Source organism: Idiotropiscis lumnitzeri, chromosome 5 (assembly GCF_059441095.1).
Source record: "Idiotropiscis lumnitzeri isolate Australia: NSW breed Sydney's pygmy pipehorse chromosome 5, RoL_Ilum_1.0, whole genome shotgun sequence".
Lineage (NCBI taxonomy): Eukaryota > Metazoa > Chordata > Actinopteri > Syngnathiformes > Syngnathidae > Idiotropiscis > Idiotropiscis lumnitzeri.
The window spans coordinates 30,482,722-30,510,674 of record NC_142395.1 but is presented as its reverse complement, the minus strand read 5'-3'; the positions used below and the strand labels follow the sequence as shown (position 1 = coordinate 30,510,674).

Here is a 27,953-nt window from a genome sequence, read left to right as displayed (position 1 = left end):
TCGTGTCTGCTGACGATTTGGGCATGACGCATGACGCATGACGCAGGATAATTTCCGCTTCTATTGCTTCCGGGTCAGGCCTAATTCCAGGAAGTAAAAGATTTGTTTTGAAGTTGACGTTTGTTCCGAATCGGTCCAAAATTAAAAACGTTCACCAAATTGCCGCGTTGAGTCGTTGGGAGACAACAACATGGCGACCACCATCAGCACACAGCGGGGAGAAGTAATATGCTTTATTTTTTTTTAATTTGTCCAATCAATTGAAGTGGGACACGTCCATCTCTCACGTCAGTCACATTAAAAGCGTGTTTTTAGATATGAAAAGAACCCTATTTAGTCATGGGGCTCTGGCTAATTGCTGGATTCTGCTTGTATAGCTGGCTAGCTGCTAACTGGGCATCTCTTAGCTCATTTTATGTCATTGATTTATCTGCATTGCTTTTGGCGTCTGTGCTGAGATGTACATGCCAATAAAAAAAATACAGCAAAAAAACATTATGTGACACATTTTTCTTTTCAGAAAAATATGCATCTTTCCACGAAAGTATCATAATAGGACTGTCACGACTGATGCAATTTGTACATGACGAGTTTATGGGTCCCCTTAAAATGGCCATTTTGGTGCTCTTTCTGCTGTGGCCACCGGGGGCAGCATTTTACATAAAAATGATCATCTTGATTGTGCTGGATTGTATGTGCCTAGGTGTATGTGGGTGAGCTTCCCCAGGACTTTCTGCGCATAATGCCGACCCATCATCGTCATCATCATCAGATTCAGTTAGACGCGGAGGCCGCACGACAGCTGCAGTTCGGTGGCACCATCGGAACCGTGGGACGACTTAGCATCACCGTGGTCCAAGTAACACCGCAATACTCAAAGCAAACCGCGATTGACTAACCAACTAATGAGGGACCAGTTATCTGATGTGTGGCAACTGTTCTTTGTACCCTGATACTTGACTCATTCACTACCTGCCGAGTAAATAAAATGGATCTTTGACGTCTTTAGCCGTCAATGGCAGTGAATGAGTTCAGTCATTCACTGCCTGTGTTGTTGTATGCCTCCAAGACTGGAAGCTCAAGCAGGAAATAAGACACCTATGCCGTTAGCCTCTCTTGCTTTTTCTTTTTTTATGGGGAGGAATGTTGGTAGTGGGCTGGACCGGCAAAAAGTACATACAGAAGAGCTTTAAAAGGATGGGGGCGGAGGACGCTTACTTTTATTAACAAGGTCAAAGGGACAATAACGGAAGGGTGCCCTTGTTGTGGATGGAATAGGGTGAAATGCACCAATTTTAAAAATCGGACCAAAAATGCTTGCAAATTACAGTCAAACAATTCAAGTCGATTTTTTCTCTACATACCACCTTGACCCTTTCCTTTGGAATGTTAGTCGGGAAAACCAAGCTCCATTGGCAGACAACTTTAAATTGGAAACATCCGATATTTAAAGCCACATTCACCCGAGTGAGGGTCACCAGCGTGATGTCCGCGGCCACCGGAAAGCCCCCCCCCCCCCCCCCCCCATTATTGCCCCGCAGGCCCGCTCTAAAAATAGCTCTCCAGTGACGGGACATTGTGATTTGCTTGGGATGTTGTAGAAGTGCTCATTTGAAAATGGCGCCCACATGTATTCTTTACGTTCACACTGCACAGCGCGGTGCCCAATTTGGATTGTTCTCATTTTTTGTTGTTCAATCTAATCTTTTGATCTACTTGTTCAAATGAGCCCAAAAATGCGACTTGGATGGTGAACGCAACGCCTTTGTGATGTGACACGGCAGGAAATATTGAGCTTTTCATGACATACACATTGCATGTGTGCGGGTGGGCGTTCATGCTGCACATGCGTCGTGGATTTATCCGACTTATGTCCACATATGAAAGAGACCCGGGTCGCATTTGGAAAAAAAAAATCTGAATTTTACTGTTCACACTGCATGAAACGTGTCGCATTTGGGGTAGAGAAAAAATTGGAATTGTGTTACGGTGCGAACGCAGCCTTATAGAAGCAAAGTGTTGCATATTAATATTTAGATGTTTCCTAATGATCGTCAAAGGCAAGGTCAAGGTGTTACGTTGAAAGTGTGAATCAAATTGGTAGCGCCTGCCAAATACGTAGCACTCGGCACCAAAAACTTTGTCGCAGTTTTTTTTTCTGATTTCTAGTTTGTTTGATGTTTCAACTCTCATTGACGTCTCGAGTGTCAGGAAAAGAGCGTGCGACGGGATTTCCGGCCGGCCTCGCCTCAGACGCACTCATCGCCGGCGCCTGTCCCTCTTTTCAGGCGAAGCTGGCCAAGAACTACGGCATGACCCGCATGGACCCGTACTGCCGAGTGCGCCTGGGTTACGCCGTCTACGAGACGCCGACGGCGCACAACGGAGCCAAAAACCCGAGATGGAACAAGGTCGTCCAGTGCACGCTGCCGCCCGCCGTCGACTCCTTCTACCTCGAGATCTTCGATGAGGTAACCGGCGGACAGACGGACGGCCGCGTTGCGCCTCATCGGGCTCGCGCCTCTGGGGTTGGCGATGCGATCGTGCCACGTACACACTTCATGCGCACGCTCACGACACGACAGACATCACGACACACACCGTGTCGACACATCAAAGTGTGTCTCACGTACGCGTTTCCCCACGCGTGAGGCGCTCTCAGTACACACACACGCACACACGATACGCAGAGCAAAAAGACACCCTGCTCACGCGACAGCAGCCCTGCTGCCACGGCAACAACACAAAGACACACACATACACGATACAATACAATTTTATTGACATAACGCATTTCACAACAGCTGGAGCTGCAACAAAGCGCTTTCCAAATGGTGTCGTGAATTAATGAATAAATCAAATAAAAATTAGAACACAAATGAAAAGCCAGAAACAATCGATACCGGAAGAAGAGCGGAACGGCGGCCGTCTCGTGTTGAGTCGAAAGCTAAAGAATCAAAATGCGTCCCGGAGCGAGTTTTAAAAGTGGATTGAGAGGGGGCGGGGCTTGCCTAGCATTCAATGGGAGGTCAAAGGTCACTCCACAGGGAAGGACCGGCAAGAGAAAAGGCTGCGCTTAGCCCTCGGCGCCTCCAGCAGCATTTAGTCCGCGGACCTGAGGCAGCGGGCGGGTGCGTTTCGGGGTGGAGGAGCTCGGGGGGGTCCGTTGGGGCGACGCCACGCGAGGATTTATCTTAACTCATTCAAGGCCAGCCGAGGGAGAAAAATGGATCTTTGACGTCTTTCGCCGTCAATGGCAGTAAATGAGTTAAAAGCCAACTCTAAAGTGCACTGGGAAAGAGAGGCCAAGATTGGGCTGATGTGATCCGGTTAAAGGACGAGCAGCGGCATTTTGGCGCAACCGGAGGCGCTTGAGGGAGGCCCGGCTGACTCCAAAGTCAATTTTGCGCGACCGGAATCGAGCCGACGTGGAACCGAGGCGTGGATGAGCGTTTCCAAGTGGAGTCCATTTTCTCCACGCAGCAAGAACAAACTGTCTCGCGCTCAACGCTTGCATTTCACAAACATGGCAGCAACACCCGACGTGCTCACACACACGCTTGACACAAACACACTTGCGCTGGTTTTTGGGCGACCGTGCGGTATTGACGTGGCGCCGCCGTTTGTTTGTTTGTTTGTCTGTCGGTGGGCGCAGCGGGCGTTCTCCATGGACGACCGCATCGCGTGGACCCACGTGAGCATCCCCGAGGGTGTGCGGGAGGGCGGCACGGCGGACGAGTGGTTCACGCTCAGCGGCCGGCAGGGCGATGACAAGGAAGGCATGATTAACCTGGTCATGTCCTTCTCGGTGAGTCGCGTTCCCTTTTCACCTCGTTTGTCTTTTGCTTCACCAGCAAGTCCCAAATCTTCTCTTCTCTACTTAAAGCCCCTCAGACGATGCAATTTTTCATTGATAAAGTTTCCACAGCAAGGACTCTTGTTTCAAACGCCACACTTGAGCCACGTCCACGTTCCTTGTTCAAAAGTGTTCTATTTTTTTTTTTTGTTTCGAGACTTTAATGGAGGATTTGGTTTGCCACACAGAGCCGTCCGCCTCCCCGTATGTCTGTGTTCTTTGGCATTTCTGCCTTCTGGTGTCGCGTCCCAACAATTGAAACATGTCGCCGTGCAACCTGCGCTCAAGAAAGCAGGCCATGATCAAGATGTAGCGTCCAATCTTAGAACCATCTCCAAACTGCCGTTTATTTCAAAACTAAATCTGTCAAAAGTGGTGCACAAGCTGTTGAAATCTTTCTTGGATGAACAGAACGTCACGGAGGTCTTGCGGTCCGGTTTCAAGATGTTGCGGAGGCCAGAGTCAGCCCGGTTCCGCGTTTTGAATGACACCCTCCTGGCAAATGACACCAAAGACTGCGTGTGTCTCGCTTTGTTGCGTTTGATACAGTGGCCGGCTCGTTTGGAGCACCAAATGGGCCCGCGTGGGAGAGCCCTCGGCTCCTTTCGATCGGCCGTCAGAACTTTTGACGTACGGCGCTCCGCGGGGTTCCATTCTGGAGCCTGTGCTGTTTTCGTTGTATGGGCTCCCTTTGGCTTCCCGCTTCATGAAACGTGGGATTTCCTTTTATTGCGACGCGGATCTCAAAAAAGACACTTTCTGATTGAGGCCACTTTTGTTTTTGTCGGGAGGAAATCAAGAACTGGATGGCACAAACGTTTCTTGAATTTCAATGAGAAGAAAAAACAGAAGGTATGCTTTTGATTTTCGCAGTTTCGCACTTGGGTCCTAAACTGGACCGTGATTTTTCAATTGGCCCTGCAAATTGGCGCTTTTTTTAAATGCAGCTTTTCATCTCCTTTCTCACCTCACGTCACTCTGCCATCCACTTAATTGTGCCTTGTGCCGCAGTCCTTCCCGGCCGGGGTGATGACGCAGCCCGTGGTCCTGATGCCCTCCGTGTACCGGCAAGGCGTCGGCTACGTTCCCATCGCAGGTCAGTCCTCCGAGACTCCGCAACTCAATGACTACGTTGACGCGGAATAACCCCATTGGGAATACTGTGACACGATGGAGGTTTTATTGTGGTTGACGCTGATTGATAATCCGATCGTCGTGCGTGAAAACACTTATTTCCGAACAAAGCGTCTCTACCGCGCGTGTCTGTGACGCGTTTTTGGGAGTAGAAGCAGAGCGAGCGCAACATATGGCGGGCGCAAGACTCAACGGGTACGTTTGCCGCTCCGTTAGGAAGTGTTAACTCGACGTAACAGCGCAAACGGGGAAAAAAAATAAGTTTTGTTGAAACGGAAGTCGCTTTGTAGTGTTCGTGAAAACATGGTTTTAATGTAAACCCGATGACTCCGTGACTCACAAGGATCGGAACCTTCTGGAAACGTTTGATGGGAATCGACTTCAAAATCAGATCAAATGAATTTGTAAAAGCATTTTCCGAGCCCAGATGAAAAAATAAAAATAAACAAAACCTAAAAAAAAAAAAACACGATTTTTTTTTTTTTTAGTTTTTGTTTATTTTTTATTTTTTTTAATGGGCAAAAATGAGCCAATTGTTTGGATTCTTACCAGTTGTTTATTGTTTCGACTCATGCATGTGCGTGAGCGTACATTTATACGTGTACTTTGTACTCCCGCGTCGCTCCTGGCGGAAACACAAGTAGCGCATACGGCAGAAATTGTAGCTGCGCAAATGTCGCTGTGCGCATTCTCGCTCCTGATTGGTCCGTTTTGTCACATGCTGCAGTGACGAAATCAGGTTCCCTGGCAAATCCGCCCTTTCGAACAAAGAAAATGCGGAGCAAGTTAGACGAGGACGTGCGCAAATATATTCATCCGGATCAGTGCTTCTCAATTATTTCCTGTCACGCCCCCCCCTACCGAGAAGAAAACAATTTGCGTCCCCCCACTATTTACTCCTGGTGTGACATTTCCGCGGCCGTAGGCTTGGAATTGTTGGAGTGCCAGCGAAGGTGGAAGGTTTTTAAGGGCCAAATTCGCCGTCACGACTCCCGCCGACTTGCAGTGAAACCGACTGCAGCGCATTTTCAAAAAAAAGACGCGTGAGTGTGAAGGCAATTGAAGCAGGCACGGACGTCGGACCTCGAAATGTTTTCAAAAAAGGCCTTGAATCTTTGGTTTTGGTTTCAAAGTAGTGCTTTGGCGCCATCTGACAGCCCTCGCCAAGGATGTTTTTGTGGGCTTGTTTCTTGCGTTTCAGGTGCGCCGCCCGTGTTCAAGCAGCAGGGCGGCGTTGCGGCTCCGGTGCAGCCGGGCGTGACGATGGCGTGCGCCGAGGCAGACCTGAAGGCCCTGCAAGACATGTTCCCGAATGTGGAGCAGGATGTGGTGCGCACTGTCCTGGAGGCGCAGCAGGGCGACAAAGACGCCGCCATCAACTCGCTGCTGCAGATGGCCGAAGAGCTGTGACCGCGCCCGAGCTTGCCGCGTCCTCTCTTTCGTGTCACGCGGGCGGGGGCGTTCCCACATTGGCTTCCATCGCCCAAACGCCGGCCGCCCCTTGCCCCTTGCCCCTTGTCGTGACTTTTTTTTTTTCTTTCTTGTTTTTGTCAGTTTCTTGTCATGGGTGTGTCCTGCCCACACCGCACCAACCTCACCTGCACAAGAGCAATTCCACAACAAAATCACATTTCAACACCAAACAAAAGAAAAAAAGTCAAGTGTCTGCTTTCCGTGTAAAATGTGCACTATAAATAGAGCGCTTTCCAAAGAAGTCGAATAAAGATGTGAACGTGGTCGCTTCCTCGTTGACACGTTTCTTCTTGATTCATTTCTCGATTTGGGGCTGTTCCTTGCCATCGTTCTTGAAATCATTTCAATGTCTTCAATGACGTTTGAGCAGAGTCTTTGATTTCTTAACCAATTTTGTCCAGTTTTCATTCACATCACAATTAGGGTTTCCAACTAGGCTTTGGCTTTACAAGTAGGGAGCGAGACCCCTGAGGAGGAAGAGACGGGGATGTCGTGCTGGGGCGAAACGGATAAGACGATACCACCCCGTCCTCCCGTTCGTTAATATGGGGAATGTTAGATCTCTTCCCGATAAAATGGACGAGCTAACAGCGCTAACCCGGCACGAGAGGAATTTCAGGGAGGCTCGCTTGCTGATGTTCACGGAGTCGTGGCGAACCGAGCTAACGCCGGACCCGGTCGTGGAATTGGACGGCTTCCAAATCCTACGTGCGGACAGGACACTGGAGAGCGGTAAGAGGAAAGGAGGAGGGCTAGCTGTGTGCCACAGTACGTGAGAACACAGGAATGTGTGTCTGACGTGCTCCTCTGCAGCACGGGAGCGCCGCAGGGAACTGTTCTGGCTCCCTTCCTGTTCACCTTCTACACCTCGGACTACAAAGACAATTCCACAACCTGTCACCTGCAGAAGTTCTCTGATGACTCTGCGATTGTCGGCCTCACCACTGACGGAGATTACGGGGTTACGCAGGGTTTTGTGGACTTGTGTCAGCAGAACCGCCTCCAAATCAACGCTGGGAAATCCAAAGAGCTGGTGGTGGATTTCCGCAAGCGTCAGCACTCTCCACCTGCACCGGTGAATATCCAGGGAACAGACGTTGAGAGGGTCTCAACTTACAAGTACCTGGGTGTTCATCTGAACAATAAACTGGACTGGAGCGACAACACAGACGCTCTCTATAGGAAGGGTCAGAGCAGACTCTTCCTACTCAGGCGGCTGAGGTCCTTTGGCGTTCGGGGAACACTCCTCAGGAACTTCTATGACTCGGTGGTTTCATCAGTCATCTTCTATGGAGTGGTCTCCTGGGCAGGAGGCATCTCGGGCCGGGACAAAAAGAGACTGGACAAACTAGTGAGGAGGGCCAGCTCTGTCCTGGGCTGCTCCCTGGACTCTGTGGACTCGGTGGAGGAGAGCGGGCAGCTCGTGGTCACCATGGCCACCGGCAAGCCGCATCAACAACAACGCTGGCTGCCGTCACCATGGCAACAAATCATCCCGATTAAAGATGCTCGTCATCACGACGACGTTCGATCATCCGCATTCATGGCCACCACTGGCTCGCCGGCAGATTTTTGGAGGGACTCATGGCAGAAGGTGACGTTCCTCCACATGCCGGGCGCTCTTCCGGCGTGGACGCACTGTCGCGAGAATGCCGACAGGCTTTGGCAGATGGCCGTCAAAGGACGCCAATCCTCGTCGACGGATGCGTGGCATGCGTCGGACGCGCACGCCTGGGAGAAGGCGTCCGCCTCCGCGAGATTGGGACATCTGCCGAACGCCGCACCCGACAACATTTGCGAGCACAACTCCTGGAAGAGCGCAACGGGAAAAACGCTCCATCAAGAAAAAGGCAAGTGGCGTCCTTTTAACACGGAGGGCGGCGCCTAGGAGCTCCAAGGTCACACACGACCTTCCAAGTGCACTCCCAAAAACATTTAAGTGCAATTCAAAGTGAAGTTTTTGCACATTCAGGTGTACGGTGAAGTACATATTCAAGTAGCCGTTGAATTACGCTCAAACGAGATTGTTGTTCCGTCCAGCTTCTTTCATAGGCAGCTGGCCAAAGTGAACGAAGCACTTTCTTTATTTTTGTCTACTTTCTTTTCACTTATTTTTTTCTCTGTTATTCTTTTGAATACTAAAAGCCAAGAAAGAGTAATCCATGCCTTGTTTCCATGTCGGCTGGATTCCCATCATGCGCTTGACTTTGGAGTCAGCAATTGCTCCCTCAAGCGGCTCCGGTTGCGCCAAAATGCTGCTGCTCGTCTTTTAACCAGATCACATGAGCCCAATCTTGGCCTCTCTTCCCCGGCACTTTAGACTTCTCTGCGGATAAATGCTGGCGGACGGGGGCATCGTGCCTTTGCTGTGGCCAAATGAGCTCCCATGAAATGTGAGGCAAGCCCCGCCCCAAAAACTCGTTTGAATTTTATTCTTTAGCTTTCGACTCGACATGAGACGGCGGCTCTTCTGCTCTTCTTCTTCTGGTTTCGATTCATTTTCATTGGAGTTCTCGTTTCCCGTGAATGGCTATTTATTTGATTTATTCATGTTTATGGAAAGCGCTTTGTTACAGCTCCGGCAGTTGTCAAATGCGCGCTAGAAATCAACTTGAATTATTTTGTATCAATTCAAAACCGACTCCAATCTGAAAAGGATTTCCCGCAGGCTTGCAAGAATTCCCCCCAAGGACAGCTCCAGTCAACTTTGAGGCACGCGTTCTCGTTCCCTTCCGGGCGGGTTTCCGTGCGAAGAAGAGCGCTGACCTCGTGGCGACGGTCTCGACGGAGGGCGGGCTCGTCCGAGTCTTTGGCTCGCTCGCACGTCTCGTCCGCTCGGCTGACTTTGTGACGGCGACGGAAAGTTGCACCCCTGCTGCACTCCGAGCGCATCCGACGTGAGCGCCGGCAAGTCGGCGAGTCGCCTTTTTGTGTCACTCACCGTTTTGCGCCAACTCGTCGTTAATCCCGTCAAAGTTTCCACAAAGGCCGCAAAGCAAACCTTTGTATTTGCCGTCCATCTCAATCTGAAACACACGCAAGCGCATCGTCGGCATTTTTCTGTCGTCTCGTAAACTGAAAGCAATTTGACTTATGGATTGTCATCATTGAAGCGTGACTTCCTAAAATCATGATTTGGGGCTTTTTTTTTCAGGGTTACGTCATTCGTTCAATAGGTTGATCATTGATTTGGATTTATTTCTTGTTTTAAATAACTAAAGTCAGCAATTCACGGTGAATTAATGAATGATCATTTCGAAACGAGCATGCATTCATCTGTTTTTTTGTTTTTGTTTTCATTTGAAAACATTTTAGCAAGTCGCGATGCACTCAAACTAGTCCTCCCTGACTGCAGGGGGCGCACCGGCTCAACACCCGACGGAGGGAAGTTAACGAAAAAAAGCTCGGTTGACTCAGCTTGCTTTTTTTTTTTTTGCAACAAACTTTCTGAGATGGCGCTTCGTTTTGGCGAACATTTCATGAGTTCAATCAAGCAGGAGAAATACTGCTGATTGTTTTTGTTTTTTTTGGTCGAGCCTGATCAGTTAGATTGCACGATTTATTGTTCAGATGACGTTTCAATCTTGAAGCAAACTTTGTGGTTTTTTTTTTCTCCAGAATACGACTGCTGAAACGCGACTAAGAATAAGAAAGCGAGCGGGCTTACGTACGCTCAGGGCGTCGTGGAGGTTCCAGATGAGTTGCATTCCAAGTTTGGACTTGACAAGGACGCCGGACAAACTTTTCTTGACGGTCATTGTGGGCTCCACCACAGGAAACAATTCAATGCACGTCACACTCACGCCGTTCCGCTCGGCCTCCGTGACGACTCGACTCGGATCGGCCGGCGAGCCGTTCGGGGCGTGACCCCGCCTACTGCTCGAAGCGAGCTGGGATAGGCTCCAGCACACCCGCGACCCGCGTGAGGAGAAGCGCAACAGAGAATGGATTTATGAATTTACGACGTGAAATAAAGTTGCATTGTATTCTATTGTGACAGCGAGTGAGTGCGAGACAAAAACAAATCACAAAAGACGGCCACCCCGTTACACCGTTATTACGACGCCTAAGACTCGATTGTAGCCCGAGAGGGACGAGTACCGATACCGGGCAGCGATTCCAGGTTTACGTTTGTCCAACAGAACTTGCGACAATGTCGTCGTTCGTTCGGGCTGCGGGATGGGATGAATATGAAAATGATGTCTGGGAACGAGTCGCTTCCGGTTCCAGTACATCTGAGCCATGTCGCCATTGCCAGTTGGTAAAGGCAAATAAAAAAAAGCACACAAAAAAAGTGGCGTATGCGCGCACCTTTTCCCGTTGACTCGCACGGCGCCGTCCGGTCGCAGCTCCGGCACGTCCGCGTCCAGCCTCACCGGTACCGCCTGGATAGCATCGGCCGCCCGCCGTCTCATCTGCACGTTGACGCTCTCGTAGGCATCGTCGCAGTCGGCGACCAGTCGGTAAGAAGGCGCCGTCGGCCGTGCGCCCCCAGGTGGAGCACACCCCAGCTGCGGACTCAGAAGCGCTCACTTGGTGGAGGAAATAACAACACAACAAATCAATTGGGAACCCCGGACTGGTCGCCAGTCAATGTTGCCCGCAGTTGGGTCCAAAAGGGACCGAAGCGCCACTCGGGTGGGTCACTTGGTGTATAATGGAGACCGGTCGCACCTGCGTTGGCGCGGCAACCGGTGAGTGGCATGAGGAGCAGCAGCAAAGTGGTCACCGTCCAAAAGGCAATCGCGGCCCCCATGTTGGCGTGACCGCTCGCACACGAGTGTGGAGTCTGGTGTGCAAATTGGCCGCCTTTATACGGCCGCTGCAACTCTTACCTCCCCCACGGCGCTCGGACTCGACTTGGGCGTGCTTCGCTCGTGTGTTGAGTCAACAGGAGCGGCAAAGAGGCCATTTGCAATTCATCGAGTTCGTCCCATGTTTGTCTTCATCGCACTTTCATCTGGGCCTGAGCCCAAATACCTTCTTGCCACCATTCCGACTGCCACCGTGATTGTCTGGCAACCAAACCGTGACGTCTCCATATGGATCAGTAGTTAACTCTTCCACTGCCATTGACGGTCACACGCGGCAAAGAGCCCTTTGAAGCCACCGTTCCCTCGTCTGTCACCATGTGTCCTTGAGACGGCCCGGACACCGAACTGGTGCCGTTGCAGCTGGCGACGGTTCCTTTGCCTGCCTACATGGACCGACTGATGAGCAAGCCGTGCCGTGACATACTCTCATTGAAGGGTGACCCATGCATTCTTTGTCTCTGTGTCCTGAAATCGGGACTCATGACGACTCGTTCCCCAGGGAGGAGAAGAGAAGGCGAGATGAAGATGAAGGTGTATACCAACACGCAATGTTGCCTACTCAGTCCAGGCAGGACGCCCATCCTGCTCACTTTGGACAACATTATATATATATATATATATATATATATATTAGTCACAAAAAATTCCATGATTAATCACATTTTTCAACTACTATTTTTTGCCAAGCTTATAACAGATATTTACTTGAATAATATCTTGGAATTGACTCAAAATCAAGTGAAGTATATTTAATTCCAAGACTGTTCTAATAGAATTCTTGGATTCTTGAATACGATCTAAATGGAGACATCTTTACAGACATTTACTTTTGAAACATTTCTCAAAACTGCCCACAAGCGCCACACTCCAGCAGTGTTGGTTTGCAAGGCCCAGTGGGAATTTAAACACGGTGTTTTGTTCTGAGACGTGCTAAAGACTGCTAATATAGCACAATATTTGCAAAGTATCTAAATTGTTTCTGAAGTAAATCAAACTGAGTTAACTGAGTTAAAAATTTTGGGATTAATTGCCTGAGTTAACGCTTTAATTTTGACAGCCAATATATAATATATATAGCTCTATTATTTTTGCCTTTGCATTTCAAAGTAAAAAACAGAACTAAATAAAGTTTCCAATTTTGCTTTCCATTTAGGTTTGCCGTTTCTAATAACTGATCTTGCTTTTAGAACTGAAGAACTCAAATAAAACAAACTTTTCTTCCAGATACTCTCGTCGATCAAGATACCTAAGCAACTACGTAAGGGATTGGTCGCCAGACCGTGTGAAAAGTGAAGGAAATCTAGTCGAGTTTCAATTTGCATCCCAACTTGAACACTTTGGTATTCATCTCCTTTGCAAATGGAGAATTATATTGACATTCATATTGGAATGCGGCCATCACATGATCTACTTGCATTTCCTAAATCAACACAGGAAAAAAGTTGCACGGCAAAAAGATCAAATAAAAGAGAAGAAAAGGAGCACACGCCTTGCCCAAAGGCCACTCGCCTTTGTTTTCTTAAACCCGACAAACAGCAACACGCGCACGCCAGCCGGATGTAACTTGACGGATGGCTCGTTAACGCGCACACTCACGCGCGCAGTTCCGCACTCGGGCTGTCACCATCAAATATTTTTAGAATAGATTATTCGATCAATTATTGCAACGATGAATGAAATGATTGAATCAAATCTTATTTCACATTGAAGTGTATCGCAAAAGTATTTTCCTCTGAATATTTACCAATTACTGTCGTTAATCGGGTATTGGTTTGCGATAACGAAAAACAACTAAACGACGATCGTGAAATATCACACGAGAGCGATGGACGTACTCGGAACGGATTCAGTCACTGGTTCGGTCATCGTTTTTCAAAGTAAAAGCAAAGGTTGCAAATGTCGTATTTTGAAAAACCACAAATGACAATCAGTCCGCTTTCGCAAAGCCTTTCAGATATTCCGGGAGAATTCATTTGTCGGGGCTGAAATTAAACAATTTGATGTTCAACAATGGCTCGGAACAATTATTAAAGTAGTTGTCCATTCATTTGATCATCGATTCATTGACAGCGCTCAAGTCCGCACACAACGACATGCACCAGGGAATTTTAGTCTTGATATCGTTTTTACATAAGTTCTCACCTTTGGCATAAGAGTGAACGACGGTAAATATTTTTGAAATACTGAAATGGAAAAGCAAGAACAAGAGAATGATTTATTCATCCAATGTATGGTTTTACATCCACACGACGACAATTTTTTTTGTCCTCATCATTGGCCATAAACGACCAACAAACCGACCGCGTTGATGTCTTCACTGATTGCAGCTCTGTTCTGCAGCACCTGCGCTGCGTTTGCTCTTCGGGCTTTTCTGCCCACTGTGCATCTTCATGTGGCGCAACAACGCCGAACGGAAGCTGAACTTGGACTTGCAGGCGGCGCACGAGAAGGCCTTCCGTCCAGCGTGCGCCGCCTGGTGTTCTGTCAGGTAGGCCTTCATCGAGAAGCGTTTGCCGCACACGGAACAGGAGAAAGGTTTCTCCCCCGAGTGCGTCCTCGCATGCCTGCTCAACGCCGAGCGGTCGGCAAAACTCGCCGGGCACAAGGAGCAGCAAAAAGGTTTTTCTCCGGTGTGCGTCCTCGCATGCGTGGTCAAATGTTCCTTGAGGGAGAAGGTTTTAGCACACACGGAGCAACTGAAGGGTTTCTCCCCAGTGTGCGTCTTGGTGTGGACGCTCAGACTGATTTTGCGGGAGAAGCGCTCGCCACACAGGCGGCACGCATACGGTTTCTCGCCCGTGTGCCTGCGCGTGTGCGCCGTCAGGTTGGACTTGTGAGAGAAGGTCTGGCCGCATGTGGAACACGAGAAGGGCTTCTCGCCCGTGTGGATTCTCACGTGGGACGTCAAATGCTCGTTGCGGGGGAAGGCCTTGCCGCAAAAGGAGCAGACGAAGGGTTTCTCCCCACTGTGACATCGCACGTGGCGCTTCAAGTGGCGCTTGTCGCCGAAACGCTTGTGGCACTCGCCACATTGCAGCGTGTCCGTTTGGCTTCCCGGAACGCCGCCTTTGGAGTCGTCTTTATCTTCGTCATCATCGTCATCTTCACTCTTCACAACGACTTGGTGTGGAACGCGGGCTGTCTCAGGACGGGGCTGCCGGACGCCTGCACGACACAAAACAGAAAAACACACACGCTTTGGAAAACAACAAAAGGAACACAGCGGCACCGCTGACCTCAAACTCGAAACAGAACGCGGCTGGTCAGTCTCCCCAATTAGTCACTCATCGGGCCTCTGTCACTGATGACATTGACGGTTGAACCAGGTGCAGCTGATGGGGTTTTTCCCCGGTGCGTCTTCAAGTCGCCCCTCTGCGAGAAGCACTCGCCGCAAAGCGAGCACCGGAAGGGCCGCTCGTCCCTGTGCGTCGCCATGTGCGTCATCAGGTTGCCCCTCTGTGGGAAGCGCTTGCGGCAAACCGAGCACGTGAAGGGTCTCTCGCCCGTGTGCGTGTGCCGAGCTGTCGGTGAAGCCCGCGTCGCAAAGAGCGCAGCCAAATGGTTTCTCCCCTGTGTGGGTCCTGCCGTGTGACATCAAATGTCCCTTGGTGGCACGACGGACACGCAGAAGGCTTGGCGCCTGTGCAACTTTGCGTGTGTGTGCTCAGGTGGCCCCTCACGGGCAAGCTTTTGCCGCAAAACTGGAAGCCCAAAGGTCCCCATCCCCCCACTCCCCGTGTGCGCCTGCATGTGTTTCAGGACTTGCGTTTTAAGTTGGAACGTTTTACCACAAAGGGAGCACATGAAGGGTTTCTCCCCCATGTGCCAGCACAAGTGGCGCTTTAAATGGGTCCTCTTGCCAAACGTTTTGTCACACTGAGAACATTTCAAGGTCACATCACCTTTTGGGTCTTCGCCATAGTCGTGGTTGTTGTCGGCGACAGGGGAATGTGACGCGGGCGTCGCCTCGGCATCCGAGAGCGGAGCAAAGAGGCGGGCGGCTTGGCATCCACTCTCCTCATCCTCTTGGCGCTGAGCGCCAGCTTCGCTTTTCACGCCAACTGGAAGTTGGCCAACGTCACTCTCGGGGCTGATGCTGTGCTCCTCCTCTTCCTCCTTCAGGGGGAAGTGCTGAGGCTGCTCCTCTTTGATGCTCGGGGACACTTCCTCTTTTATGGAGGGGGCCCCCACCAAAAGCAGCTGCTGGATGTCTGAAGGCACAAGACGACAAACATTCCGTGAAGGAAGGCTGGGCCATATGACTGAAAACATCTATCTATACATCTATTTTTTGGGGGGAATATATATATATATTTATTTAAGGTGGCTCCTGAGATGAACGCGCTTTCCTCCCAAATGTGTCATATCACGTCGAGAACAAAAAGCTCAAGTCAAGACGCAGGCTGAGGAGGCGAAGACGAGTCCATCCGGTACCGGACCCGCTCGGCTTTCGTCAACATTCCGTCACACGGACGGGACAGGGAGTTGTCAAAAGTTGTCGCCCCCCATAACAGATTTGACATGAAAGCAACTAAATGTGCTCGAAGTGGAAACTTTCAAGCCTAATGCCAGTTAAAGCGATATTGTTGTGCAATATGTGAACTGGCACGTTCCTCTTCTGTATTTTCGTGTCGCGCAAATTAATTTATCAAAAAGTTACACGGACGTTTAAAACGGAAACATTCAACATGTTGCTACCATAATTTGCTGTTTTTAGAACAACATTCTCGAAACGTACTGAAAGTTCTCGAGCGATAAATTAAAAAAAAAACATAAGAAAAAACATTTTAAAAAAATTAAAAACCAACGTGCTGAGTGTGAGTCCATCCGAGATCACGTTGCGGCGCTCGTCCTCTTTTTTTTTGTTATCTTATCTTGTTTTTTTTGCGCACGAAGAGTTCTTCCCAGTGCTCGACAATTGTCCTTTACGACGCTCCAGACATGTTTTGCGTAGCAAGTGTGGCTAACCTCTCGCCTCTTTGTTAGCGGTTGACAAGCTAAGCGAGCTTGAAAAGCCGCCGCGGTGAAACTTTGACAAACTGCGATGTTCTGTCCCTGTTCGCTGTCAATAAGTTAACTTTCAGAAAGAAGCAGACGTGCAGCAGAAATCCAAAAATCTTGCATTTACACGCAAACTGTCTCTTTCGGTTCAACGCGTCCAAGAAGGCGGAAGTGTAGCGGAGCTTTGGGCCAATCAGAGGTGAACTACGACAAGTCCACTTGGACAAACAATCAGACGCTTCTTGAACGCTCTGTCTCCTGGGCCGATGTCGGTGTCGGTCCGAGATGTGGTCGGGGTTCTTCGGTGCCCTGTGCGCCTGCTGATGATGTCACACTTTCTTCGCGTATTTCTCTGATAGATTCCTTTGCCTCTGTGGTTTTTTTTTTTTACCCCTGTCCATTCTATTGGCACATTTTGAATTGAGAATAAACAAAAAAGAACATTATTGCATTATTATTGTCACGGACGCTCCTACGTCACTTCCGCCCATTCCCCGAGAAGCCGCGTCTGTGACGTTTCTCTTGCCGAACTTGCAACAATGCCGTGGTTCACTCGGGCTGCAAGATTGTGTGAATTTCATGTCTGTATGTAATATGAAATAGTTCTTCATAAAACATATCCTCGTTTTCCAACGGAACGGTCGTGACGTCTTCGACAGGCACGCAGGTCACCGAAGGATGATCCTCGCAAAAGTGCTTTATTTTATTATTTAATAACTCAGAACATACAAACACAACAAACAGGGGTAACAACCTGCGCGAGATATATTACAAGAAATATAGTAGAAAAATATATTATAACGCGTGACGTCACCAGTAGGCGAGCAGGCCACCGAAGGAACACGACCACATCGAGTACCGACCCCGGCCTAAAATCAACCGCCGGCCTTACTTTATTGAACCCTAACCCCCGTTTTATTTAAAGAGATCAAATGTTACATATGATCTGTTTGCTAGTTATTTCATCGTTATCAGTGCCTTCACATAAACGAATGGAGTTATTTACTCATGAAATCCTGTCAAATATTAGTCAAGGTCATTTGAGCAAACGTGTCATTTCAGAGGTGTGTGTCAAACAGGTAACCATTTGCATTCCTTAGTGTAGCTGTCAGTTAGTAAAAGGTTGACGAGGCCGGCGCCGGTTGCGTCGCAGTGGGCCACTTTGTTTTCAAATGGATCCAGGAATGCTTCCGTGGGACGGGTGACACAGTAGTGCTGTCACACTTGAAATATTTTATTTTACGGCACGTACAAAACATCCGATGACATCGGTAGAAGTCACGTGATAAATACGTTGACCTTGTATACACGTGCCTAATGTTTAGCTTTCACGAAAAGCAGTCCAATCTAGCCACTGCTGCTCTCCCCGGCACATTTGTGCTTGTTGAGCTGATACTTATAAGCAAATTGTTCCCCACACGCGTGACAATGGAACGGTTTCTCGCCCGTGTGCGTTCGCATGTGTCTCAACATGGTGGCTTGGAGCGTAAAACGGGAGTTGCACACAGAGCAGGCAAACGGTTTCTCTCCGCTGTGCGTCTTCATGTGGTTGGCGATGGTGGACTGCAGCCGAAAGGTCACGTTGCACACGGAACACGAAAAGGGCTTCTCTCCCGTGTGTATTCTGGTGTGCTCGATCAAACTCATCATCCTGGAGAAGACTTTACCGCAAAAGGAGCACGTGAAGTTCTCGCCGGTGTGCGTTCTCATGTGCGGAATCAACGACGACTGAAAGCGAAAGGTCATGTCGCACAGCGAGCACGAGAAGGGTTTTTCTCCGGTGTGGATTCGCATGTGAGCTTTCAAATTGATATTTTTAGCAAAGCCTTTAGCGCAGATTGAGCAGAGGAACGGTTTCTCACCGCTGTGTGTTTTTGCGTGTTCCTTCAAGTTACTCTTTCTGGCGAAGCTCTGACCGCAAACGGCGCAAGCGAATGATTTTTCCCCCGTGTGCGTTTGCGTGTGTTTGATCATCGTCGAGCGATCTCGGAAGGTCATGTCGCACGCCGGACACGGATAAGGCTTCTCTCCGGTGTGCTTCCTCATGTGGATGGTCAACGTGCCTTTTTGAGAGAATCTTTTAGCGCACAGCGAGCAGCTGAATGGTTGCTCTTCCGTGTGACGCCGCATGTGCGTCTTCAGATCGGACTTGTAGGCGAATGTTTTGTCGCACCTGGAACATTTCAAGCCGGCCGGCTGATTTCTCCAGTCACCTCGAGAGCATTCCGCTTGCGCCGGCTCCGTTTGGATGCTGCCCTCACTTCCACCGTCTTCGTCTTCACTTTTCACAACGACATGAATCACCGGAAAGTCACACAGTTCCGCCTCCTCAACATCCACATCTTGAGGCAGCGGCACCCGCTGGCTCACGTCCATTTCTTCCTCTTCCTCTTTAAAGTGGCGGGGCAGTGGCTCCTCCTCTTCTTGTCTCTGGCACTGAGGGTCGAGACCTTCTGGACTCCGCAGCAGCAACTGCTGCTGCTGGAAATCTGATGGGCACAAGAGGACAATAACAAGTAGCAGCAAAGTCACTTAAGAAGCACAAGAATTTCAGCAAGGCTTTTCTGGGATCAAGGAAGGACTCCATTTTTTTTTTTTTTTTAACAGCGGCCCCAATCTCAAATTTAGAGGTGTGCACTGTTGACCCAACTCATTTTCATTATGCAGTGGTCCCTTGTTTATCGCACGGATGACGTTCCCAAAATAACCCGCAATAGGTGAAAACTTTTTTTTTTTTAAATAATTAATTATAGTGTAAGTTTTAAGGCTATAAACCTCAGCATCAACATTTTCTTACATTTCTCTTGTTTAAACACACACAGTTCAAAACTCAGTAAGAAAAATAAGAAAACATTAATATGATTATTATTGTTGTACTCATTATTCATATCCATCCATTCATTCTCCTCACGAGGGTCACGGGGGTGCTGGAGTCTATCCCAGCTGTCATCGGACAGTAGGCGGGTACACTGTAGTCGCAGGGCGCACAAAGATGAACAACCAGTCACTCCTAGGCACAATTTCATGCATGTTTTTGGAATGTGGGAGGAAATCGGAGTATCCGGAGAAAAGCCATGGGGAAAACATGCAAACTCCACACAGGAAAGCCGGAGCGACACACGATGCTGCTCTTAATTATTAATATTGTTCATATTATTTTATAACTGCTAGCCTTCTACCACTCGTCCATCGAGAGCCTGCTGACGTACTGTGTCTCCACCTGGTACAGCGGCTGCACTGAGGCGGACAGAGTGAGGCTCCAGAGGACGGTCAAAACAGCGCAAAGGATTATTGGCTGCCCTCTCCCCTCACTGTCGGACATCTACATCGCCCGGTGCCTCAGCAGGGCTCTCAACATCATCAAAGACAATACCCACCCAAACTCCCACCTGTTCGACCTGATGCCCTCTGGCAGGCGCTACAGATGCATCAAATTGAGGACCAATTCACTGAGAAACAGTTTCTTTCCGAGAGCCATCTCCATTCTGAACTCTCACACACACACGAGAACACCCTTACCTTGCAGAACAGCATCGTGATGTGTTTTTATATACCCTATTCAGTACTAAATTCCATTGCACTCTCTTATTTATTTATCTAATTTATATATTTGCCTGTATTATTGTTGTATTGCACTGGAGAGGGGAGCCCTCTAATCTCGTTGCACACTTGAGTACAATGACAATAAAGGGATTTCTAATTCTAATTCTAAATAACGAAACAAAGGTGAAAGCTGACATGTTGGGCATGAAAGGTCAAAATTGGAGGAATTAAAAGAAGCAGAGAAATGAATAAAGATGTTTTCTCAGCCATAACACAGGAAATATTGACCTTTCACATTTCAAAATGCCCTTCAGAAATAGTTCAATTGATATTTTTACATTTTACACTCACCACATTAATTGCCCCCAAAAAATTGACGCAACAAAACAATAGCCAACCTCTTAAAAAAAAAAAAAAAAAAAAACATTCATCAATTTTGCCCCAAGTCATTGTGGGAGCACGGTTGTCGCCAACCACGCAGACATTTGCAGGCCACAACTTATACCAAGTAAACGCCTCATGAGCCTTTTTAGTCTATCAGCACCCTCTCTTGGTGGAAAGTTGACACTGCAGTCAAATGAGATTTTCCATGTCTCGTACGCGAACACACAAACAGAGCTGTCTCGGGGACGGAACAGTCGGGCCCATTTTTGCGAATAAGGTCGCAGGGTTGTGGCCGGTGTCTGTACTAGATGTGGACGGGGTCCTTCGGTAGCCTTCGCGTCTGCTAATGACGTCACGCGTTCTGATATATTTATGTATTATATTTCTTTGACTCCATGTTTGTCACCCCTGTTTGTTACATTTGTATGTCTTGAGTGACTAAACAATACTAAAGTATATTTACAGCTACTTTTGCGAGGATCATCCCTTTTTTTTTCTTTCGGTGTCCTCTGCGTGCCTGTCGAAGACGTCACGCTGCTTTGGGAATCAGACTGGATAACGGTCGGAGGGAAAACTTGGAAATGTTTTACTAAGAAATATTTCACACTCTTTACAGACATTATATGCATACAATCCTGCATTGTTGCAAGGCGGGGCATAGGCGGAAGTCACGTAGGAGCTGACGCGCTAACGTGTCGGTCATGCGGTTGTTTTGTTTTATTTTTTTTTATTTAGCGAATCAAATGCAAATATGCAAATAGAAAAGCCAGGGGTTAAAACAAACACAGAGGCAAAGAAATATATTTTAAAAATACGTGTTAAAGCGTGACATCATTAGCAAGCGCTCAGACCGAGGCCGGAGGGCAGGGGACGGACTGGCTAAAAGGGTCAAGTGCCCAGCTCTGGTGTTCAATTGCGCTAGTTCTAAAACTTCACTTGGCATAGATTGAGACACGTCTGTTGTCAACACAAGTCTAAGCGGCAAGCCAGCGTGAGTGAATGATGTGAATTCTTGTGGGAATCAGGCGGTCCAGTGCGAGCAAACCATGGGCCAGTTTTGCCCATTGTCATTGAAAGGGACATGTTTTAGGAACGCGTGAGAGCAAAATTTATGAAAAAAAAAACAATTCATTAAGAATATGACCATTAATTGCCAAAATCTCAATTTAAAAAATGAGATGTTCGAAAAATTAACCAACCTGCTGTGTGCGCGTCCTTTTCCTCTGTTGTTCCGCAAAGTTTCTCGTCGTGTCTTCCTGCAAACACGCTTGCGGCCAGTCGCGTATTTTTCTGCACCTTTTCCATGCAAGCAGCAACACTAATCTTCACTTCTCTCCGCTTGCTGCCCTTTGTTGGCACTGGCGGCTAACAAGCTAAGCTAGCTGACAGGAGACGCTTCAAAATGCACCGGGAAGAGTTTGTAACAAAATGCGATCTTTTGTCCACGTTAGATGGCAACAACGATAGATTAATCAAAAAAAAAAAAAATCAACACACAGAGTGAAATCGAATATTCAGACGAAAACTCTGTGCGAATCGAGCAGAGACGTCTGACTTGTTGTTGCTGCTGAAAATCAACATTGCGCATGCGCGCTGGCAGCCATCTTGGTAAAAATGGTAAGGCATGCCATGAGGGTCAAAACTCATGGAAGATTTAAGCAGCCAAGTCTTTCAACTCAGTTAACTTATTTTGTTCTAAGCTATTTTGCATTCTTCGTAAAAGCGTGTGCCACATTAGCTTCACAGCTTTAGCACATGATCTCCAAACAAAACACCCTGCTCAAGTTTCCACTGAGCCTTGCAAACAACACTGCTGCAGTCTGGTGCTTGTGGGTAGAAATATGTTTTGAGAAAAACGCCTGTAGAGATGACACCGTTTGGAAAACGAGCCATCCCTCCAACAGATTGAAGCTAATGCTAACTTGCCTTCATAATATCCTGTCACAAAGACAGCATCTCCGGGGCTAAATCAACATTGCATGGATGACGAGTGAAAAATCTGCGAATAACATGTGCTAGTAGGAGTATGCAAAGCACTGTTGTGAGTCCGGTTAGAACTCCAATCACGAGGATAGGATCTTGAGTTTTCTGGTCTTTAATAACGTCGAAGTCACAGTACACACGTCTTGATGCTTCAAATGAAATATTTGTGTGGTCCCACAAAAATAAATAATAAAGTATGAATGTCTGAATAATGCAAATCTCACAACACCAACATACATGACTCAGACACGAAAAGAAGTCGCGGCAATAACTCTCCATTAAAGGCGTTTGTGAACGTCACATGTTACTAATTAGCAGTGAAACGTGTATTCGTGCGCACAAACGAACAACGTTATTAACGCTGTAAACTTACTTGACTCACGCACAACTCGAAGCAGGATAAATGTGGACTATAACTTAAAGAAACTCAACTACACAAACAGAACTGACACAATTCTCGCCGCCGTCTCTCCTTCTTCCCCTTTCCTATATACGTACACAAACGCAACGGGAGTTGGAGCGCTAAGCTCCGCCCTCTTAAAGGAGCCGGTGTCGCAGTCTCTGAGCAGCCTTCTCTACAACGAGTGGCGCAACATTCATTGCATCTGTGGTACAATGAAGCACCGCTGTGTTCTTTGACAGTAGAAGAAAACCATGTTGAGTTCTGCGAGTTTGGCTTGCTGCTATTGGCTGGAAAATCCTCCATTTCATTGGCTGACCAAACACAGAGGCATAACGTATTAGCGTCCCATTAGCATATGGTGGCGCTCGCGAGACAGTCGGGAAATGTAACGGCTTTATTATTAATTGTAAGCTAAACGTACTGCCTAACAGTCCGCTCATCCAAGAAGTATGCTGGCAAGTCAACTGTCGCCACAGCTTGCATGGTCACGGTGCCACATCAAAAATTCAAGAATATCACCCAGCATCAACTACATAGAAAATACTGGCAACAACAAACAACCAAAACAAGGATCAAACAAAAGGAAACGCGTATTTCCCACACAAGTCCGAGCTCAAGTGCCAAAAAGCATGCTGGGTTAATAATTGGACCAAGTGGATTTGCCGTATTTGCAGTTCGTGCGTCACTTCCGCTTACGAGCCTTCTTTGACGGTACTTCTCAGGGCAATTCGAAATGTGCAATTATTGTCTTTAGGCTGCCTCTTCTCATATCTATTTGGAGCAACGTCTTTACCCCGAGCCGTGACCAAACATCGTAGTTGATCACAGCGTCGCCTCGACGCTTTTTGAATTTCCTGCCCCTCGTTTAGCTTGTTAGCCGCTAACAAAAAGAGGAGGAAGCTAGCGCCACCTGCGAAAAGCGGCGTTGTTGCTGTGTGGAAAAATGTGAAGGCGTCCTTGTCCTGTGCGAAACGTACGGCCGCGGAACCAAAGAAGAAGAAGACAACGACTGCAAGCTCACATGGACTCTAACGCGGCAGGTTCGGACTCTCACGTTTGTTCACTTGGCAATTTTTCCTGAGGATAAAATGGTGCAGTGTAAATGTTTCAGTCGTTTGATTTTTGTCAGAACGGATCATAGCGAGCGTCCGTGCTCGCTTTGCGACGGCCTCAAACGAATGTGCCCGTGCCGAACTGAGCTCGAGTAAAATCAAAAATAAATCAGTGGGAAAAAAAAACAAACAAGCGCGGCTAACCGACGTAGTCTTTGAAAGGAATGAGAAAACCTCGGCACAAATTTGCCTGCAAAAGTTACAAATGAACTATAGAGTCTGTTTATAGGTGTGCGCTTGAGGGTGCTTCCCCTGTGAAAAGCCACTGGAGCTAAAGCGGGTGTAGACAGGAGGTTCAGTGGGGAGGGCGCAGGTTATAATAAAAATAAAAATAGCCTCAAGCCCTGCCCCACTGCATGTGTCCTTATTTGTATGTGCTTAACAGATGTCATCATGTGTTGTGCAGACATCAGTCAATACGACAACTCATGGCATGAGTGGAGCTCGAGCTTGGAGGAGCAGGAGCTTCCCGGCATTAAAGAGGAAGAGGAGGAAGTGGTCATTGGTCAGGAGGTGGCTGAGTTGCCGGTGATTCACGTGATTGTGAAGGAGGAAGATGACAAAGATGAAGCTCCCTGGTCCCAACGTGAAAGCGGGCAAGGTGAAGGTGCAGCAGAGCCAACGCAAGACTCACTGTCGGACAGCGATGACGCGGCGGCGTCACGCGGCGGTGTCAACTGCTGTCGAGGCGACAGAACCTTTGCGGGTGTGGCCACTTTGCGAGGCGACTCGCAAAGTGGCGTGGGAGAGAGAAGCTTCATTTGTTCGTTTTGCAGCAAAGCCTTCCCCAGGAAGAGTAACTTGAAGCTCCACGTGAGGACGCACACCGGAGAGAAACCATTCCCCTGCCCCCTCTGCGGCAAGAGATTCTCCGAAAAGGGAAATCTGATGAAACACGCCAGCACGCACACGGGAGAGAAACCCTTCACATGCTCAGTTTGCGGGGAAAGCTTCTCCCGTAAGGGCAACTTGGCCACGCACGCGCACACTCACACTGGCGAGAAAACCTTCTCCTGCGCCGCCTGCGAGACGAGCTTCAGTATGCGTTCGGCACTTTTGAGACATATGAGGACACACACTGGCGAAAAACCCTTCCCCTGCTCCCTTTGTGTGCAAAAATTCTCCCAAAAAGGTCACCTGATTCGACACATGAGGACACACAGCGGAGAGAAACCCTTCCCCTGCTCAATTTGCGGCAAGCGATTCTCCCAAAAAGGCACATTGGTGACGCACAAGAGCACGCACGCTGTGGAGAAACCCTTTTCCTGCTCCATTTGTGCGCAAACCTTCTCCCAAAAGGGAAACTTGCTCAAGCATGCCAGGAAACACACGGGAGAGAAACCCTTCGCTTGTCAGCTTTGTCAGCAAACATTCACACACAAGTATCAGCTCAACAAGCACAAATGTGCTCTTGAGGAGAGCAGCCGGAAATGAAGCTGCGACGCTTTCCATTCACTCGGTGTCTTTGCGTCCATTCCGAACAACAACGCGGGTGGAGTGATTGTGATTGACTGATCATCTTGTCTCCATTTTTTTCTTTTCCTGAGACCAAGTCATCACAGAGTTGCGAGCTGTTAAGAGATTGGCGCTATTTTGTTTGGAAAATCGCTCAACGCTAAATCCCGAGGCCCTTAGCACTGATTCTTCTGGATATTTGACTTGAAGTACAAATCGAATTAAAATTGACAATGCAGTGGTGGAAATTGCAAATGGCTGCAATGTGGGCTGAGAAAGAAATGCGGGGGTTATCTGCTTCAATTTGATCCGGAGGTATAGGCTTTATTTGATCATATGCAGTACAGCGTGCAGCGTTGTTTTTTCGTCAACGATGACGATGACCAAAATATTTCGTTAACGCCCCTTTTTTTTATGACGACAACGAGACCATGACGAACTAAACGCGGTTATTTGATGACAAAAACATGACGCGACGTACATGAAATTTCCGTTGACGAGACGAGACGGGACGAAATTGTTAGCGTGCTCAAAATGGATGACCTCCCTTCCCTTCTGTCTTTCAAAACATCGCGATGAAGTGCAGCCTATCTTTGGTTTGGCCACGCCCACCACCGGGACAGCACGCAGGGCGCACGCGCCGTCACACATTTTGGTGTCGCACGAACACGTCTGCGGTCATTCGTCTCGGCTCACACACGCGCTCGCACGTCCCTTTGCCGGACCGCGGATGGCGACAGTGACACGCGCGAGGCGACTGTGCTCTGATAACCGCAAGCCGACAAGACATGTTTGATAGACTTTGGACTTTTGCTACTGTACTTGAGAACAAGCCCATGTTGTTGAAACGTTTTTAGTTGATGTTGCTTGAATTGAAATAAAGCCACAACAGTTGCCAAATCAAACATTTTTTGCTTCTCGGCTTATTTTGGAGCAATGATCATCGATTCCGCTGTTACGTTATCGTTTCGGAATGCATCATCCTTAAAAGTCCATCAGAAAGTTTTTGCTATTGGCTGGAAACCTTTTATGGCTACAACTAAAACGGTCTGATAAATGTACAAAAACTAGACACACTTTTTTTTTTTTGCGTTCCCGTCGACTAAAACTAGACTTAAAACTATCACAAATAGGAATGACTAAATCTGACCACAACCAATAAACATTTTCACAGTTGGACTTTCAAAATCCTTCATCCCCCACGTGTGTCTATGAACATATACACACACACGCGCACACAGAAACAAATATTATTGATGTGATGACAAATATTGAATATACGTTTGACATGGAACCCGTTTCCGTCTTCCCGTCTGCTAAATTGCTAACGTCGTTTTTTCGTCCAGATACGTTTGGATTGAAATACGGCATTTTTGTTCATCGCTGCTGGCTCTTCTGCCCAGCGCGGTTCGAGTCAGACTTGTGCGAAAGGTCGAGTGTACACCTAAGCACTTATTTGGGGTCCAATCTGTACACACTTGGCGCCTCCTCGTTTAAATCGCTCCTGGTTAATGGGCCCGTTTATTTGTCAGAACGCCGCTCGGTCACGCATATAATTCAAATAACGTGCAAACTTCTGCAATGCAGATAGCTGAGCGCATCGCATTTTCGGGACAACGAGTGACAACGCTTTGACGCTTTTTTTTTTCTTCTTTTAATATCAGTACGCCGTGACCTGCTTCGTGAACGTGGGCTCAAACCGCAGCTTTGACGATCTCAAAAACGCGTGGTTTGAGGTCACGATTTCGGTCCAAAAACAATCAATTGTTCAGTTCTAGACTGCAGTGCGATTCCCTGTCTCTCTGTGTTCTGGATGAGGAGCGTCTCCTGACCATGGTTAGGCGGCAGGAACGGTTTAACACTACACACACACACGTACCACTTTCGCCAATACCGTCTTGATCAAGTCCAATCATATGCATTGCCAAGAAGCTCACCAAGGCCAACCGATATTCAAATAATCTGACATTGTATTGACAGTCACATTCATCATTGTCATGGTGTAGGAAAAAGTGAAAGCAATTAAAAAATATGTTACAAAAAATAAATAAAGTGTGACATCACTCCCTAGTTATATTGAGGATCCTTCTGAGATAAGTTTGCTCTCATTAACATACGAGCGCATTTCAGGATGATGAGTGAAAGCACTTCAGTGCTGTCTGTAAAAGCGTTTGAAATACAGCAGCCCCAAAAAATGGAATAAAAACCGTGTGTGTGTGTGAGTGAATAGTTTGTACAAGCATGTATCACGTGCCTGATGGCTTAAACATTAGTGAAAGGCTCTTACGCGTGCACGAGCCAAACGCTTTGACATCACACTTTTTTGCTCTCACACACGCCACTTTGTCTGTTTGGGGGCTCATGTCAGCTAAACGCTTTTACTTTTAAACCCTTGCACACGTCATGCGGAAACACACATTTCAGTCGTCTTTATGAGGGTTTCCCCGTGAATGTGAGCGGAAGAAAAATGCACCTGGCATTTTCTTGTTCGTTTGCGCAAGCGAAACACTCACACACACTCATGATTTTAGTCACTTGCATATGCAAGTGAAACGCCTTAACATAAACTAGTAAAAAGGCTGACACATGCGCAACTTAAGTTCACTCAGCCTGACACTGATTTTTTTCCCGCTCACATAGTCACATGAAGTGAAAGACTAGCCACAGGCAACTCAAAACCTTTCTCACATCATATTGAAATGCGCTTATCGTATTTTGACGGCCAAAAGATGCGCTGTATCAAAGGGCGCAGCAGCGGTTGAGGGAGCTATTTCTGTATTTAATAGTTAGACTGG

General features: G+C 48.0%; 4 protein-coding genes across 5 annotated transcripts; 2 read left to right on the top strand and 2 right to left on the bottom strand.

The window, feature by feature from the left end:
* Positions 1–50: 50 nt before the first annotated feature.
* tollip (toll interacting protein) lies at positions 51–6,726 on the top strand. Its single transcript, XM_088296998.1, has 6 exons — positions 51–223; positions 704–859; positions 2,289–2,471; positions 3,656–3,808; positions 4,868–4,952; positions 6,192–6,726. Exons 1-6 carry the CDS (start codon positions 191–193, stop codon positions 6,398–6,400), a joined length of 819 nt encoding a protein of 272 aa, XP_088153124.1. The 5' UTR covers positions 51–190; the 3' UTR covers positions 6,401–6,726.
* A 6,752-nt stretch (positions 6,727–13,478) lies between these two features.
* Positions 13,479–17,344, bottom strand: LOC148337689 (uncharacterized). Its single transcript, XM_088296807.1, has 3 exons — positions 16,086–17,344; positions 15,180–15,488; positions 13,479–14,442 (listed from the first exon to the last, which is right to left on the bottom strand). The coding sequence occupies exons 1-3, from the start codon at positions 16,102–16,104 to the stop codon at positions 13,592–13,594; spliced, it is 1,179 nt and encodes a 392-aa protein (XP_088152933.1). The 5' UTR covers positions 16,105–17,344; the 3' UTR covers positions 13,479–13,591.
* Positions 17,345–17,496: 152 nt separating this feature from the next.
* On the bottom strand, positions 17,497–22,854 carry LOC148337688 (uncharacterized). 2 transcript variants are annotated; one of them, XM_088296802.1, is made up of 2 exons: positions 22,562–22,854; positions 17,497–18,767 (listed from the first exon to the last, which is right to left on the bottom strand). In XM_088296802.1, the coding sequence occupies exon 2, from the start codon at positions 18,652–18,654 to the stop codon at positions 17,626–17,628; it is 1,029 nt and encodes a 342-aa protein (XP_088152928.1). In that variant the 5' UTR covers positions 18,655–18,767; positions 22,562–22,854; the 3' UTR covers positions 17,497–17,625. The 2 variants fall into 2 exon arrangements, with proteins under 2 accessions (XP_088152928.1, XP_088152927.1); XM_088296801.1 differs by having other exon boundaries at positions 21,405–22,846.
* Positions 22,855–23,276: 422 nt separating this feature from the next.
* On the top strand, positions 23,277–27,231 carry LOC148337687 (uncharacterized). Its single transcript, XM_088296811.1, has 2 exons — positions 23,277–23,631; positions 24,110–27,231. The coding sequence occupies exons 1-2, from the start codon at positions 23,613–23,615 to the stop codon at positions 25,135–25,137; spliced, it is 1,047 nt and encodes a 348-aa protein (XP_088152937.1). The 5' UTR covers positions 23,277–23,612; the 3' UTR covers positions 25,138–27,231.
* Positions 27,232–27,953: the final 722 nt, after the last annotated feature.